Below are 17,054 nucleotides of genomic sequence, written 5' to 3' on the forward strand. Positions count from 1 at the left end.
GAAACTTGAAGCAATCGATGCCCCGTGTGGCATTAAATTACTTTTTTACCTACTTATTTTCGATGCGTATCTCAAATCTTATTATCCTCCGGAATTAATAATGCTACATCCATCTCAATCCGAAATGGAATTGTATAATTAAATTCATTTCGTTCCTTTGAAAGCCTTCTAAATTTATAACAGCTATCTGCCTTAATTATTACAGGTAAGCTATAAGTAGAGCTAATGCGTTTAATTGTCACTAATTGAATTACAATTCTTTTTTCCAAGAAATTTGACAACGACGTATTTCACTCAATTTAAAGTGTTAAAACATTTCTGAATCTTGGAACACCAACAGCTAACTAATGACGAACGGAACAAAAGGAGTATGTCCCTCTTTGCATTAAATGCACATGGTGTTTGATGTCAAGTAAAGGGGGAAATTTGAGCTTTTCCACTAAACACACTTTTAGCGTAAAAGCAGCTGTTAAGAAAAATCGCAAGAAGTTTACTCGCTATTGGCTATCTAACGAAACTATACTCTCGATATATTGAATCAATACTTTACAACAAAAAAGTGCGATCACAGATGATTGAAGTGTTTTCGTAGTGCTTACTGACTTAAATTGGATAAAATTTTAAATTAGAGGAAAAATAAAACAAAAATACGTATACGCTATTTATTTACATTGATCACGCTTATGTACAAAGGTATAAACAACTTCATCATTTAAAATAGGGGTCCCTATTTACAACACATATAGCACATCATATGATATTGGATTGTCTTATTGTAAAAGCAACTTAAGATATTTTCAATTTTAAGCATATTTGGTAAACTTCAGCCTTGGCAAATGATGGGAGTGGAGCTGAAAAAAGACGTTATATGTAATCAATATTGTCTTAAAAATTGGTTGTGAAGATGTGCAATCATTTTCTAATTTAAACAAACTTTTCAAAAATTAAAAATTACAAAATACAAAACGTAAAAAATACAGGTGCACCAGAACTCGCACCCCAGAGAAAAATGACATATAAAGTAAGGAAACCAGGAACATGGGAAAAATGTTAAAAAAAATTAAAAAATTTCGAAGTCATGAGAGTTTAAATTTTACAATTTGATTCTATTTACTTCTGTTGGAAAAATAATTTTCGAAGTTTTTTTGCTACAGGTTATTAGAAGAGGAAACAAGGAAGCTGTATCCTAAAGTGTAACTTTGTTCAACGATATTTGTGGCTTTTATTGGCAAAATTTTGTACCTTTACATAATAATTGTAAAAAAAACATATACAAGATCATCAGTATCATTAAATACATTAAAAAATGTCAAATGTGAAATAATAAATGTCAAAATTTGTTGACAGAATTTTTTTAACATTTTTTTCATGTTCCTGTTATCTTGTCTTACTTGAAATTTTGCTCTGGGGCGCGAGTTCTGGCGCAGCCTGTATAGTGGGGCCTAAATTGGATTATGTGAACTCAAGGCTTACTTAATGTTGATAAAGCACTGTTCAGAATCGCTCATACAATACAAACTTAAAGCACAAATAAAAAAATTAATCATGAAAATTGTTTTTAATTTAGAAATTAATTTAGAATTATGTGACTTAGTTTTGAAAAATGAGAATTAAACACGAAGCGTCACCACTAATTCCAGAATAGCATGCAAATTAAAAATGAGTAAAAATGTAAAGAGGGGTAAAAATAAAGCTAATATGTTTTTTTTTTTTTCGTAGAACATATTTTAGTTAGCAGTTTTAGAAGGAAGATCTGTTTGGAGACAGAAACGTTATCGATTGCAGACTTACCCACTAAGTAATGGTAACGCTGTCGGCCCCATCGTCAAGTCGATTTATCACAGTTTAAGGTCCAACGTAGGTCCTAGTATTCGAGACATATCTCGGCTGTCTGCTGAGCCTAACCGGCGGCGGCGTAGACAAAGGAGGTGGTGGTGGCACAAAGCCAGAGTTGCATATTTCCGTGGCCGCATAGTAACGCTCGGGGGGTGGCGGAACCGGCGGCGGTTTCGGAAAGAAGTTGTGTAAGGGTGGCGGAGCACGGGGAGTTTGTGGAGGTTGTAAGGGTACAGCATATTCGGGGTCTCGAACGTCTGCATAATCAGAACTACCCGGAAGTCTTCCCATACTTGGTTCACGATAGAGTGCTGCCTTATCGCAGCCGCCTGGCACTTGAGACGGTCGCGGAGATGATTTATATCTTCTTTGTTGTATTACAACGAAAACTACTACCGCTACCATTAACACTACCAGCACTGATAACACGCCAACTATCACGCCAAGGTATTGTCCCAGTCCAGACGGAGTGTTTACGGCACTCACGACGTTTTTATTGTCCGCTCCCGGAGAGGCAATTTGATCTTTTTGTAATGTTTGTTCTTCTAATTCTTCCTCCTCCTCTTCGGTGAAATTGCCGTTAACGATAAACGAATCGAAAGTTACTTCGCTAATCATCAGCCATCTAGCCGCAAATTGTAGCTGGATTTTAACAAATCTCCCCACGCGATGGTAAAGTCTAATCGACACATTGCGTGGAGTTTCCCAGATGCGATCTTCCATGTAATCAAATGTTATGGGTTCACCTTTGTAACGTTTCCCTCCCACACTAAACAACACTTTCGCTTGTGAAAACACTTGCACGTCCTTCGTAAATTGGTTGTTAGTGTATATGTGAACGGCAGTGAACTCACGCACTTTGTCGAATTCGAAAACTATTTCGATCGGTTTGTTTTTACGCGTGTCATTCTTCCATCCGACCCACCCTTGTTGCGAATTAGTTTGATAAAACGATGCTTTAAAATCATCGGGGGCAACTTTCCCGTCCGTGAGTTGACCCAATCCGTACTGAAGTTTCTCACCATCCCAGTGCCCATCGTAGGCCGTGTCATAGAACTCCCAACTAGTTCCTCGCTTATCACCTTGCGGCATCGAATAACTTAAAATACCATCGGTCCATCGACACCCGTAAATTTCCACACGCATACAAACAGTCCTTTCGTGGTGACTCAAAGGTAGAAATTTGATTTTGCTCGCCCATATGGGCGGGTCAAGGATAGTCTTCGATTCGAGATATGTATTGATGTTGCCCTTCAAAGCTTCCTCACCCGACCGATTTCTGTACCGTATCCACTTATTCAGAAAGCGAGGTCGCCAGTATTCCAGAACATAGGCTTCTGCAAACTCCATTCCTTTCCCATTCCCGAACCGCCCTTGCGTTTCAGTCGCCGTAATCATATGGACCGTGTGTAAGTCTATTTGTATCCACTCCTTCAAATCAGGAGTGGCGGCACTTTGAGGACACCAAGCTCCCCCATCTAACTCGTTCCTCAATCTGAAACAAAAATGTCCGTGTTGATTCAAAGCGTGGTGCAACAAAGCAGTCTCCAACCTTCCGTGATGTGGTCCCACATTGCCATGCTCGAACGAAGAACTGGCTGTAATATCCTGATCCTTGATGGCACCCGATTCCATGCCCAGAGGCGCGATGCACTGCGCTGAAATAGTAAAACATTATTAGACGGTTTTGGGTTGGTCGGGCCCCATTTGTCGTTGCTTTTTTTTCGGTGGCTAATATCGTTATATGCAAATAGCGGTCTTTATTAAACGCGCGTCTGTGATGCAAGGTTCCAAAGGGAAACCGGCACATTAGAGATCTATTCCCAGCTGAAAACGCTGTGACATGCAAATACCGGTCCTTTTGTGCTCTCGCACTTCGTTGTGCCACCATTCACCTCCTACGGGGTCAATTACTTACAGGGATCGACACCATCTGCTGCTGTCACCAACAGGATCATCACTGACGCCAGGAGCACCTTCATTTTTGGAGCCGACCTGCTCGACCGAAGCCTACGACATTTATCTTATCTGAAACAAACGTCCACGGTTAGATTACCTGTTCAAATGGAAGGCAAAACGAGGCTACGTCAGATTACTGACCACATATAAACGCAAATTTTTCACCTTTTTAATCATGCTACCCTACTGTTGAAGATACACATATTTAATAAGAAATAAGACTAAAATACATTTGAACAACGTTCCTTCCGTTATTTCTTATTATTTAAAAGTAATGTTAATCCATACTTATTTTTTTAAGTTTTTTAAAATAATAAAACTATTCTTTCTGATATATTTTTGCCAAAAAATAAGAACGAAGCAATTAAATTGTACAATCTCCCAATTTATCAGTGTTTTATGTAAATAATTGTTTGAAAACACATACTGTACTGTTAAATCTGTTTCGTGTATCAGAGGCTGTTTTATCAGTCGGATATAATGAGAAATTAAAAAGTGGGCAAACACATGGTTTCCGTTTTAGCTCGTAAAAAATTTAGGTTTTAGTTATTCTCAAATTGCACAGTTATAAAAGTATACAATTGTCTACGAGATTACAAGTTGTGACAATTTTATTATTTATTCATTTAACAGTTTGCATAAAGTTTTAGTACAACCTCAAACAGAATAAGCAAATTTACCTTGGTTACATTCTTCAATTACTAATTCAATTTAAGAATTTTAATTGCTAAGACCTTGTCTGAGAATATTTAATATTTAATTAGTAACTTAATATAATTTAAGAGGTACAATTGACGAGGATTCTATTGTGCGCACGATATCAATTACTTATTTAAATAAAGCAGGATCCCTTCTGCACAGGTAATCGAAACTGAGAAGCCTGACAGTTGGTAGACAGTTCATTATATCTCTATACGTAAGGGACGAAGAAGCAAAAACCACGAAACTGACTCCATATTTGATCATGGAAGCGTTAATAATGTATCCAGACAAACCGGTGCTTGCTTTAGTGAAGTCTCTTGATATTTCCGGTTAGTAATATTACCCGTGGATGGCGAAGAAGCGTATTAAATGAAAGCGACAGTCAAAATTCAAAAGACGCTCCAAACACTATTCTTCACAATGCTTTGAAAATTAAATTAAGTGAAGACGATTTGTTGGGTCAACCAGAAGAAGTTGCACAATCAAACCGGAATGAAAATCTAAGGCGAGAGTATAATCCGTGAATAGGCAGAGAGTAGGCCTCACAAGGCGTCAGTCTCCGAGCAGGGTCTAAGCCAGCTTATCTTCGTCATTACCCATTACAAACACTTTACGAACAGAGCCGCTATTCTTATCAAATAATTACTGCGTTCTTCCTTTAAAGGAAACGGGATTCTAAAAACTGAATAATTAAATCTTTCCCACTGCTACCGTCACCAGCAGCTGTACTTGGCGCGCCCAAAGACAGAGGGCGGCTTGTTCTTGAGATGTTATCTGTCTGCAACCGCCGACGGAACTGATGACTGATCCTGATGGCAGACGAACGCCACACAAACTGACATTATTTATCTAACTTGAGTCGCCATCAAACACGTGTCGCTCTCATAAGGAAAAGCTCTCGATGTGTTTCGTCAATAAAGTGCATCATCAGGGTTGAGAAAGTTACTACCCAACGTGTAATAAATCGTGCAGACCACCCAGAACGCAATAATTGAGCTTACTCACTTCCAAATCGTCGTAAAACAGGTAAAGGAGCAAGTCGTAAAACGGTTAAAATTGGCACTAACGACACACTTAACAATAATCCGATATTTAAAATCACCGTTGTCATGTAGTACAGCCTATTAATTTTACGACAATTATTTCCAGATGTGGTCGCGTAAGTGGAGTTCGAGGAAAAATCTCGAATTCCTGCGTTACACATTATTCACTCCGAGGCGTAACTAACACTAAAATGGCATTCTCGGTCAAAGTTCTTCTCATTTTTGCTTCAGATGGCAAACACGTGCAAGACACCTAAACTGTAGCACACGACAATCAAAGAACGCTTACTGATTTATATTTCGGTCATATACTACAAAGAGTCTTGGTAATTATGTCACGTAACCTAATTCATAAAGACCTACCGCAGCTATTCAACCTATTGAGCATTTCTTTACTTTGGGTCGATATTGAACCTGGTGGTGTGAACGCACTGCCAGATCAATACTCACCCAAAACGTTGAAGATTCCCTTTATTAACTCTTGTTTCCTCACCTGTCAAATGCGTATTCACTCAGATTCAGAAATGGATGATGACGTATCGTATTCTTTTCAGTGTTTCAGTTCCACGGAAATTTATAATAATAATTGCCCCTTTGTATGAACGCTATTGCGATCAAATGCATTCCGAAACAAAAGAAGGGTCCCAGAAAAGAAAAACCAAAGTTAGGGAAAACTCTTTGACACTAATGAATTAAGCTGTGAACCCCGATGAGGGTTGCATTGCAAGGGTAAACTTAATGGCTTAAAACTTACTAACGAAGTTGTAATACCACACTACAAGTTTGATAGAATCTCAAACCTGAATAATACCTTTCTTTGCACTGCAACATTGTGACTAATAAGCGACACCATCCCCTGTAGAAACATCATTGGTGTATACAGAAATAATAATAATTTATTGCTGCAGTCGTCAGTGCATTGTTAGAAGAATTAGGTTTTATGGTGCTATATATCATCTTGGAGATCTCCAGACTACTCAATATTGCACGGGTATATTATTCCGACCACTCGAATCAGATTTTTTCACGTTCATTTGGTGAATGGTAGAATTTGTTTATTAGCTTTAAAATTCGACGAGGCAAATCCGTCATTGATCAAAATTTGAGTGCGGCCTTTCAGCATTTGAATATGCCAATTGACAATAATGCTTTACGTTCCAATAAATAACCCGCCAGCTGTTTAAGCAATATTATTCGATTCATTTGAGATTCATACAAGTGAAACTGAATGTGGCTACCTTTCTTTCGGGAAACGGCCTATTTGATCCGAATCAAATTAAACTAGTTATCCAGAATGGCCCATAAATAAAACGGTTTTCAGAAGTGTGTTGCTGTTGTAGCAGCCTAAAACCGTCTGTGTCCGACATAAATCTTCCTATTATCAGCGGACACGACAGTAGTAAATTAATAAGCTAATAGATAGTGTCAATTTATTTTCAACGGACGCACTGTCATCCATGTAAGATTTGCTTCATTTTTAAGCTGTTAGGTTAACAACGACGATTGGAGATACCATTTTAATTGGCGTGGGATTTTTAAAGTAAAGAAGCCACTTGACTTGTTTAGTTTCCGACGTGAAGAGTTTGAGAAAAATAATGCCAGTCGGTGCCAGCACGCCTTTGTTTGCCACAAAACTAACACTGTCAATAAATACATTTATTTGCTGTTTGCATTAACACTTGCTTATGGAAATAACTATTTAGATGTATGTACTTAAATGATACATTATCATCTCATATTTTCAAGCGATAAAATGATTGACATGGGAGTGGCGAGAAGAAAAGTCACTGAACTTATTTTTGTAAGAGGATGATGTTATTATTTTGAACTCTCAAAATCCGACAACACCTTTAATTAAGAGATACGGACTAGACATTCATACATAAATATCAATTGCTTTGAGTCATCGTAAAGGAAGAGGAGCGTAACGGTGCGACAGAGGAAATTGCGGTTTTATTCTCAAATTGCGGTTTTCGTTAAAGAGCGAACCAGATGTGAAGAAATCATAAGGTCACCGTCCTCTTGGGTGGATACATTTTTGGAAACAATTCATGACATTCTAACTGGTTTTTATGTGTAAAAGTTAAATATCATTACAAGAGCAACTACCGCAAAATAGTATGACAAGAATAGTTAGACACAGGCAACTCATTTCAAAAGTGAACAAATAGGCCACAACTTGTGTTTTTTTGAACTGATTGAAGACTTAATCTATGTATTTGACAGCATTTTCTATTGATGTTACCAAGTTATAATTCCACCAACGAAAAAAAGAAATCAATTGCATGTTTTCGATATTCTAGCACAGAATTTCAAAATATTTCAAAAGAATTATAGTTACTAGATTTATAGATAAAATTTAATTGTGAATGTGTTCTCTAAACAAAAAGTAATTTGATTTAAATGAGTGTTTTCGTTTGTTTTAATTCAGAATTGGTTTCACTTAGAAGTTGCCTCTCTAAGATTAAAACAATGTATAACAATAAAAAATTATGAAATAAAATTTTTGTTGTTAAATTTATAATAAAATAAAAGTATACTTATTTAATAAAAAAATATTGATTCAGATGACAAAAATATTTATTTTTGGATGTTGTATTCTTCTCCATAAAGTGTTTAAGGTATTTAAAAATAATTGATGTGCACCAGACTGGCCGTAATTTAACACTATAATCATATATTATTCATTATTTAAATGACATTCTATTTTCCCGCAACCAGTAGTTGAAGTAATTTGCTAACAAAAACTAACCAATTGAATTAGACAAATTCTATTTGCAACCCTAAAACAGACCATTTTAACGTAATTGCTGTTAAGAATCATAAATCGTACGTATACTTAACACATCGTAGGAAATCATTTACTTTACAACAAATTAACAAAATGCACTGTTTATTCACATGTGTTGATTCATCTCCCAAAGCCTTTAACAGTTTTTCGTATTTGTAAAAGAAAGTAGGATACGGTGTATCATACAAAAATATTTGGTAGCAGGCTTAATCTTAATCTCGAAGCTTCCTTCCATCCACTCTTTTTTATTAGACTGTTTATTTTTAACACCTTTCTTGGGCAAAATTAAAATAATGTCTAAAGTTTTTTCCTTCTAATTTTGGAGTACTTGGGGTTAACCAAACCCATTCTCTAAAAATATTTTTTACTTACTTTACTAGTGTAAAATAACAGGAAGTGACATGTCGTTCCCTAATAAACAGTTCTAATATTGCACCTTGCACCTCTAGTCTTGAAGACGAAATTAAGCCGTGTTTGATTTATGAGAACTCTTGACGTCCGGAATCCAATCCTTCATATTTCACATGTCATATTTTTAAACCCCCATTCCTTAATTAAAAAAGTATTAATATTTACTCTCCAAACAGAATCGCTTTTGATCGAGCGGTCTCTCCCACTTTTTAATCTACCACCTCGCTGACAAATAATTTTAACGGCTCGTTATTTTTTCAGATAACAAAACCGTGCGGTGGCTGCCACCGTAGTTTGGAAGTTTGTGTTTCACGTGGGTATCTTAAACATGGTCGGGAAGTGAGAACAGAAGCCAGGTCGGCAGCACCTGTTGCCATGGGAACCCTTTTCGACCCCCGTTTCGAGTCACCAACAGATTCATCGGCATAAAACAACAATGAGTGGTAGTTTAAAAGTTTTAATTCAAACCATCAGCGTAATGTCTATTATACGTGGATGGCGGCAATGAGCTGGAATAATGCAACCGCCGGGATTTAGCGTGTGATCATAAAAAGTCAAGCGGTCTTTGCTAATTATCTTTAAGCGGATTTAAACCCAAAGGCTTCACCAACACGCATACCGTATGACTTGGCGCTTTAAAATAGGCAAATTTCGACTTTTTTCAAGACGCCGAGGTATTTATCGGCTTGTGTTGGCTGTAAATTCAACCGTAAAATTACTTTGCTTTAAATGATTAACTTTGTATAAAGCGGAGAGTATTTATGATCTTGCATCGCCTTAAAAGTAACTAGTTTTAAATGGAGAAAAAAAATTAAATCTACACTTATTCGACGCTAATTCTTTTATTGGTCGTAAAGTGTCAAACCATGCACATCATTTTGCGCGTTGAAATGACCGCTAATTTCATGGCGACCGCGCATAATATTATGGTTTCATTTTATAGACTTTATTTAACAAACACTCTTTGTGGATAAGACAAACAGAAAAGCTTGGATATCCCTAACCGTTTCAAAAAAAGAGGTAATACATTTCTGAATGTATAAATTTGTTCTTTTTGGACCAAAAGGAAATGTGTTTTTGGTAAAATTTAATTCCATTAAATTCCTATAGTCACAATCTAGGATTCTGTGAAACAGTTTTAATTTTCCATTTAAATTACTTTTTAATACAAAATAAATCAAGCTTTATCGCTGCCCTAAAAAGACAACTTTAAAACGAAAAAAATTAGGTTGTAAAGCTTAAAGTCAATCCAGAAATAAGTCAAAAATTTAAAGCCAGTTATCCTGAATTTAAAATTAACATTTTTAATTGCAGCTCTTAGTGAAATACAGGGTGTGTCAGAACTTGCGCCCCAGAGAAAAATTTTAAGTAAGATAAGATATCAGGAAAATGAAAAAATTTTTTTTTAATTCTATGTCAAAAAATTTTGACATTTATTTTTTGACATTTGACATTTTTTATATCTATTTAATGATACTGATGATCTTGTATATGATTTTTTACAACTATTTAGTAAAGGTACAAAAATTTTGCCAATAAAAGCCACAAATAACATTGAACAGAGTTACAATTTAGGATGCAGCTTCCTTGTTTCCTCTTCTAATAGCCTGTAGCAAACAAACTTGAAAAATTAATTCCAACAGAAATAATTAGAATCAAAGTGCAAAATTTAAACTCTCATAATTACGAAATTTTTATTGATAATTTTTTTTAACATTTTTTCTATGTTCTTGGTATCTTACCATATATGACAAGCTCTGGCGCACCCTGTATTTGAGTAAATCAAAGAGAATGTTTTTTTTAATAACTACGCAACAAACAAAATAGAAATTAACAGAAAGTAATAAAAATTACAAGTCAAAGCTCTGGTTTGTGGCATAAATAAGGATCTTTTAGTTCCATTTTTATTTTCGGCTGAGAAAAGAAACAGTTTGTTTATTTCGGCGCCTGAAGTAAACCGCCGTATTGTGACACTCGTTCCAACAATATTTTCATTCCAATTAAACGCAAGAGTTCTATTTCGGTATCAAAAGGACTAAACCAAACTCAAAAAAGCAAAATGTGCGTTGACCTTTACTGTACAGACAAAAACAGACCGCCTGTCAACATCAGTAATTCGAATACCCGCTTTCCCAGATTTATAACAAGCTTTATCGATCAGTATCGATAGTCGACAGACCGCCACACATAAATCTAAGTACAGACCTGCCCCTGGCGGCAGAAAGAAGGTGCTTGCTGCTTTCATTTGAGTCTCTTTTATTGTTACACCGGTAAATAATGGCATGATGAGAACCGGTGATAACCAGGAGCTCGCACTGGCTCATCTGTCTTAACTGTGACATTACCAGGCCGTTGTTTCTTTTACCGAGACGTTATTTAAACAAACACCGCTTCTTTACCGTGTTAATAAGACTTATATTTAGATCGTATTAATAGCAAAGGCATGTGGTTGAAATGCTCAACATTAATCATCAGATATTGGGAAAATATGACAAACACTTCCTTCTTCCTCTAAAGTTTTCTTTCTCTAAACAGGTAAGCCACAATAAAGCTCAGCCGAAGAATTCCAATATTAGTATTGTATTTTAGAAAGTCAGTAATAAAACATGTAATATTTAGCGTTGACGCTCTTGGTATGGTTATTTATACCAATAAAAACGTAGGCGATAATGTACTTTATACTTCACTAACAAATTTGAAACAAACGAAAGAATGATTGTTGAAGTTGTATTGCATAGGTAATAAAATAAAGTCATACATAGTTACAAAATCAAAATAAATCTCTTGTGACCTTAACATGTTGTCTAATGATTAGGTAAATGGTACCCGGCCATTTGAGGCTTTTATGAAAACATTAGACAAGACACGAGGAACATTAGATTCGATTAAGTAATTGTATAATGACCACACAGTCCAATTTATTTTATCATATAAAATAGAATAAAATTTTTATTTTATGCAAATGAACGTGTCAGTGGAAGCCATTTCATAGAGGAACACATAAAGCTAATTAAATAATTATTGTTCTGAGAAAGCGACAGCTTTTTTCGGCGCCAGTGGGCATGAGTGAGCTTGATGAGCATCGAACTGCTTCCGGAAATGAAACGTAAAAATATTGCCTCATTTTTCGGTGTAAAATCATAAAACTGTCTTATCTGTAAAAAGCTAAGCCTCTGGAAATTGAAGACATTAATTCATCAAAAATTCAGTCTCTCTTATCTCTTGAATAAATTTACACAGATGTAGTTGACGTGGCGGCAAACGTCATCCGCTGGATGCGTTTGAACCTATTAGCTCGCTCAAACAACAAAAATAGAATAAATCAGCACTTGGTGAGTTTATTTACGAGAATATAAAGTAACTACTGAAATATTATTTCCTTTTTGGAGGCAGATTCACTCGTAAAAATGTCATGATTATTTACATGGTTGAAAGTTTTAAGGATGTTTGTGTAAAGTGAGACACACCACGGCGGTTGGATAACGACTGCTAAGAAACGCGATATGAGGGAGCCTCCCGTCATACAGCATCCACCTACGAGGGGGTGATTTAGTCGGGGTTTCGATATAATAGCTGGCTCTTCTTCTCGAGAATAAGTCTATTACGACTGCGAAAAACTTCGCTCTTCCTGCATAAAGAGCTTTCTCCGACTTATCGTTGACACTAAATTTTAAATATCTTGGGCACACACGAGGTATCAAGTGGTTGACTGTAGCCTAAACAAACGCATCCCCGGTTTGAGACAGAAAAAAATGTTTGTCGGGGGAATTATAAATATTTCCATATATAATGAGGCTTAAGACTAAATTATGGCTCTGTGTGGGTTAAAGAAGAGATATTAAAGTTGCTTGTGTGGCAGTTTTTTTACAGTTTTGTAAAAGGCTCGAGAGATTATACTTCGCCTCTCGACGGAGTTAATTTTACGACCCTTTTAATATTTTAGCGATAAATGCACGGAATCATAAATATTCTTGATATAATTATCCGGCTTAGCGAATTGCTGCCAGCACCTACAATACCAAGGAGTTAACTTATTTGTTTTACCGCATTTGGTGCACAAACACAACGCTAAATCGCAGTTTTAGTTCAACGCAAACCAAATCTCTCGTCTCCAAATCTGTTTTATTTGCGATATTTATTTTGTACGAGGATAACAAAAGAAAAAGACATGCTTCCAATAATTTCAAATCAAATACAGATTTCTGAAATGTCAAATAATTTTCCATTACTTGACGTGGTTTTACGGTGACAATAATATCAATCAATAAACTGGGTTATCGTCACGTTTATTGGAATATCCGTTGTTCGTATTTCTTTGTTTGACGACAAAACACAGAATAACTAATAACGACTCGAATATGACATCAAGAGATGCAGAGGTCAAGAACAAAAAAAATTAAACAATCAGTTAGAGATAAAGAATTAGATCATTGTAACAGTTACAGTAAATAATGAGCTCATTCATAGTTTTAACAACAAAAGAAATTTAATTAATAGTTTCAGCCAACTCTAAAATTATCAATACTAGCTTACAAGATGCATTTTAAAAGAAATATTTTTGAAATATACATTTTCCAAAATTCCAGAAAACAGAAAACCTCTAAATCAAATCTGATAAAAACAAAATAATTGTGGTCAGAAGTACCAATTTGGGGTAACCTTCACTTGAACCCTACTTATGTTAATAATATTGCTGTTACACTTTTTTCGACTTTGAGGCCGTTTTTCTAGTTATTACCATAAAAAAATTCTAATACTATGTACTTAATTTACCTAAACTCCACTCCACAAAGTGGTTAGCTGTTTCAACAAGCATAAAAGTGAAATATCCACAACAATTTGGAATGAGCTTTATGTTAAAAAAAGTAAGGAAGTACTAATACATTTCTACAATAAAATAGTGCACCTGCATTTTTTGTTCCAAGATTTGATGCAAATGTGTAAGTAATATTAAATATGTATACTAATTCACTAATTATACAAAAACCGAAGTGTACGATTTTTACTATTCTGTGTTATAAAATTTACATTCAAATTTGTTTTCATTTTCTACATTCAGAGTGATGTTTGTTTGGGAGCCCGGGTGATCGCAAAAAGTTTGTATTTTTCTTAAAATGTTTAAACATAAAAAAATGTTCATTTCCAAAAAAGTAGGCACCCAAAACTTTGACAAATTTTTTTCAATCAAAATGTCTCTAAGCAAAACGAGAATATCGCAAAGCGTTCAAAAACAAAATCGTGCTATCAAGAGCACAGCAGTGTGCGAGTGGCGAAGGCGTGAACATCTACGCATCAAACTGACTGATCACCATGTGCGCACTGTTTCCAGTCCTTGCTAATTATTCTTGCGCAGGGGCCCTTGCTAATATCCTTAAAACTGCGTGTGCTAATGTGACGTTCGAGATTGGGCGTGTTAAATACCTCCTTTCGCTTCTACAAACCTGTTACTCACTTTTTTTTTAATATTTTAGCATTGAAATTTTTAGGATCAAATTATTTTGCTTCTATTCTATTTTGTTTAAATAAGTTTTAGCAACGAACATTTTACACATAAGTGTCTTTGGTTTTTTCCGATTTTGTATTTTTAATATTTACTGTATGAATAATTCGTTTAATACGTATTTTGGACTTAAACATTTTATGAACAGTGGATTTTACTTTGAATTTTTTGACAGTGAAACACCCTCCGTTTGTTTCATAAAAGCACTAGGTATACGTATTATTTCTAAAATATTAAGTGAAAAGTGAAATTAAAAATCAAAACTACATCTAAAAAAATAGGGGGGTCAAAAGTAAGATATTAAATGTGTTTCTAAATACTATTCATTAAATAACATTTGAAAACTTCATATTGAATACTCGTATAAAACCTATAAATAACCACAATATCAAACTAGAGATAAAAGATCGCAATTTATTATAAAATATTCAATAATTTAATTGACTGAAGGCTAGAACTGTAAGATAGTACTATCTATTTCAAAATACTTATTCGTCATTACCGCAAAAGTCATGGTGGGTATTTTAATATTAATGAATTCATGAATGAAATAATTAATTCACAGAATGAATGTGTTACCCCGGTTTTAATGTACACAGATCTACACGATATGAATAATTGTTTAATTTAAGGTATGCTCCTTTAAATTAAAAGGGAAGTAATTTCTTAACCAAATTTGTTTTTTATTCTTTATAACCTCGTCGAAGTGGGGTATAAAGTTAGAATTTACTTTGGTATATTTGAAATAATTACTTACCCTTCACATGATATAATCCATATGCCTCTGGGCAATAGTTAAAAACGATAAATTCACATGAAATTCATATAATAAAGATTAAAATATCCTGCAACGGCACTCGTAAAACCCGCGTAAAGCTCCACTCGTAAAGATTCAATTCGAGCCGCTGCACAACAAACGCTGGAACGGAACACTAAAGCGAAAACTCGGATATCCAATGGTGAGAGGTCCCTATCTGCCCCCACCAAGAGAGCGTCTCCCACCAGCGAGTCCTGGACCTGGCCCACCTAATTCCTGGGCCTAAACCTCCGGCTCCGGCTTCCCATATGTTCTATACGAAAGCTCGAAGGTATATTCCCGGACTATGCAGTGCCTCACCCCCGCACAGGTGCCCACTAATAATGCATAAGTTCACATCGACCCGGCTCAGCACGACGCACGCCATTGGCTAATTATTACCTGGCATTCTGGCCAGACTCGGCTGCTATCAACCGATAATGTGAAAACTTTACGGATTACGGAATGTTTTTCGGATCGTTCAAAGTTTTATACACGCGATGAGCTCGGGTCTTGGGGGATTATTCAAATGAAACGCTCTGCGATTAAAAAACATGGGCCTGATATCGCCACGATATTTATTTTTTAATGCTGGCACGTTGGGGGGCCACAAGAGAAATGATTTTTTAGCTGATGATGGTTTTAATACCTCCAAGAAACATAACCACATTTTATGAATATTTGCATAACACATACGTTTTAAATGAGGAGAGAATTATTTTATTTGAACATTCAGGTGGAAGATGATACTATAAAATGTAAGTAACTGCTAGGAGCTTTGACGGTGTTCACTTTTTCGTTTCTTTTGAATTTTTATAAGGTTCACAAAGTCATAATTACAAGCAAATGAGTGGGTATTATCCAAAATAAACAAAGCGCTCAGAGAATGTACATACATTCACATATTTATGAAATTTAAAATTATGTTATTTTAAGTACTTTTATTAGGAATTTTAAAAAGATATTATTTGATGTTTTAATAGATTAAAAATATGTTACCTACATTTCTGCCATAAAAGATATGTTTCTCCATATGAACAAACTCTATAATTGACACTGACAGTAGAGGAAGTAATAAAGAATTTAACAGAAAAAAATATTTGCTTTCTTTGCTTTTAGAGTAACTACATATCGCAGGTGTACAAGGAAAATCAATTAAATCCACAATTATACATTTTTGGGAAAACGTATTTTTGCTGTATGTGTTTTCTTTAAACTGGACTTATACTATTATGCACAGTTCCATAGCTCTGCATTAACAACAGATATAGACTTTGTTAGTTTTTCATGTCAAAGAACAAACAAATATGGACTTTATGGGTATAATAATTTTGCTAATTAAAATTAGCAAAAATTGGACTTAATTGTTTTTCCTTGCACAGTCATGGACAGTGAATTTCGTCCGCCCTTTTTCCATAAATTCACAAAAATTCACTGCAGTCTTTGCTTTATTGTCATGATGGCAGACATTTAAATACGTATTGTCAAATCTAATCGAATTCTTATTCATTTTGGACCGGTTTTTCAACCTGAAAATGGATTGGTACTATACCTCAAGCAATGTAAGACAAAACACAGGAAGGTAGCAAAAGAGCATCGAGGATTCTGTCAACATGACAAACGTTAATCAAAATTCTTTACACTTTTAGTCTGTCATGGAAATTGGCCAGACGAAATTCACTGTCCGTCACTGTACACCCACGACATTACATTTAGCTGTAGGTATACCTACATAAGAAATTTTAAACCAACTTTAAAAAATCAAAAAATTGTTTCATATTTAGCTAACTAAAGACAAATTTTCATAATTAAAAAAAAACACATACCTACCAAACCTTGAAAATTATGAAAATATCAAAAAACTTAAAATAAAGACAAGTAAAAAATTATGTATGTATACATACTCGAATGAACAAAAATAGACATAGTTTTAGTAATTAGTAACAATAGTTTTCTATAAATTCTTTGCTTTGGCATATAAAAAATTAACATCATTTTTTAATGTGTTACTTTCAC

General features: G+C 35.0%; 1 protein-coding gene across 1 annotated transcript; it reads right to left on the reverse strand.

Annotated features, from left to right (window-relative positions):
• Positions 1 to 648: 648 nt before the first annotated feature.
• Positions 649 to 15,174, reverse strand: LOC123014328 (discoidin domain-containing receptor 2-like). Its single transcript, XM_044413387.1, has 5 exons — positions 15,000 to 15,174; positions 3,755 to 3,864; positions 3,389 to 3,494; positions 1,792 to 3,331; positions 649 to 851 (listed from the first exon to the last, which is right to left on the reverse strand). The coding sequence occupies exons 2-4, from the start codon at positions 3,816 to 3,818 to the stop codon at positions 1,846 to 1,848; spliced, it is 1,656 nt and encodes a 551-aa protein (XP_044269322.1). The 5' UTR covers positions 3,819 to 3,864; positions 15,000 to 15,174; the 3' UTR covers positions 649 to 851; positions 1,792 to 1,845.
• Between the last annotated feature and the right edge of the window lie 1,880 nt (positions 15,175 to 17,054).

This window comes from Tribolium madens, unplaced genomic scaffold, assembly GCF_015345945.1.
Source record: "Tribolium madens isolate multiple individuals breed KSU strain unplaced genomic scaffold, Tmad_KSU_1.1 Scaffold_97;HRSCAF=244;Tcas5.2_LG3a, whole genome shotgun sequence".
In the NCBI taxonomy this organism is placed as follows: Eukaryota; Metazoa; Arthropoda; class Insecta; order Coleoptera; family Tenebrionidae; genus Tribolium; species Tribolium madens.

What these genes read in the sequence shown, in the direction of transcription:
- LOC123014328 (XM_044413387.1), bottom strand. Translation starts at nt 3,818, where the DNA reads ATGAAGGTGCTCCTGGCGTCAGTGATGATCCTGTTGGTGACAGCAGCA. An exon ending in AGCAGATGGTGTCGATCCCT is followed by an intron (nt 3,495 to 3,754) that starts GTAAGTAATTGA and finishes TTACTATTTCAG; the next exon opens with CGCAGTGCATCGCGCCTCTG. An exon ending in GTGGGACCACATCACGGAAG is followed by an intron (nt 3,332 to 3,388) that starts GTTGGAGACTGC and finishes TTTTTGTTTCAG; the next exon opens with ATTGAGGAACGAGTTAGATG.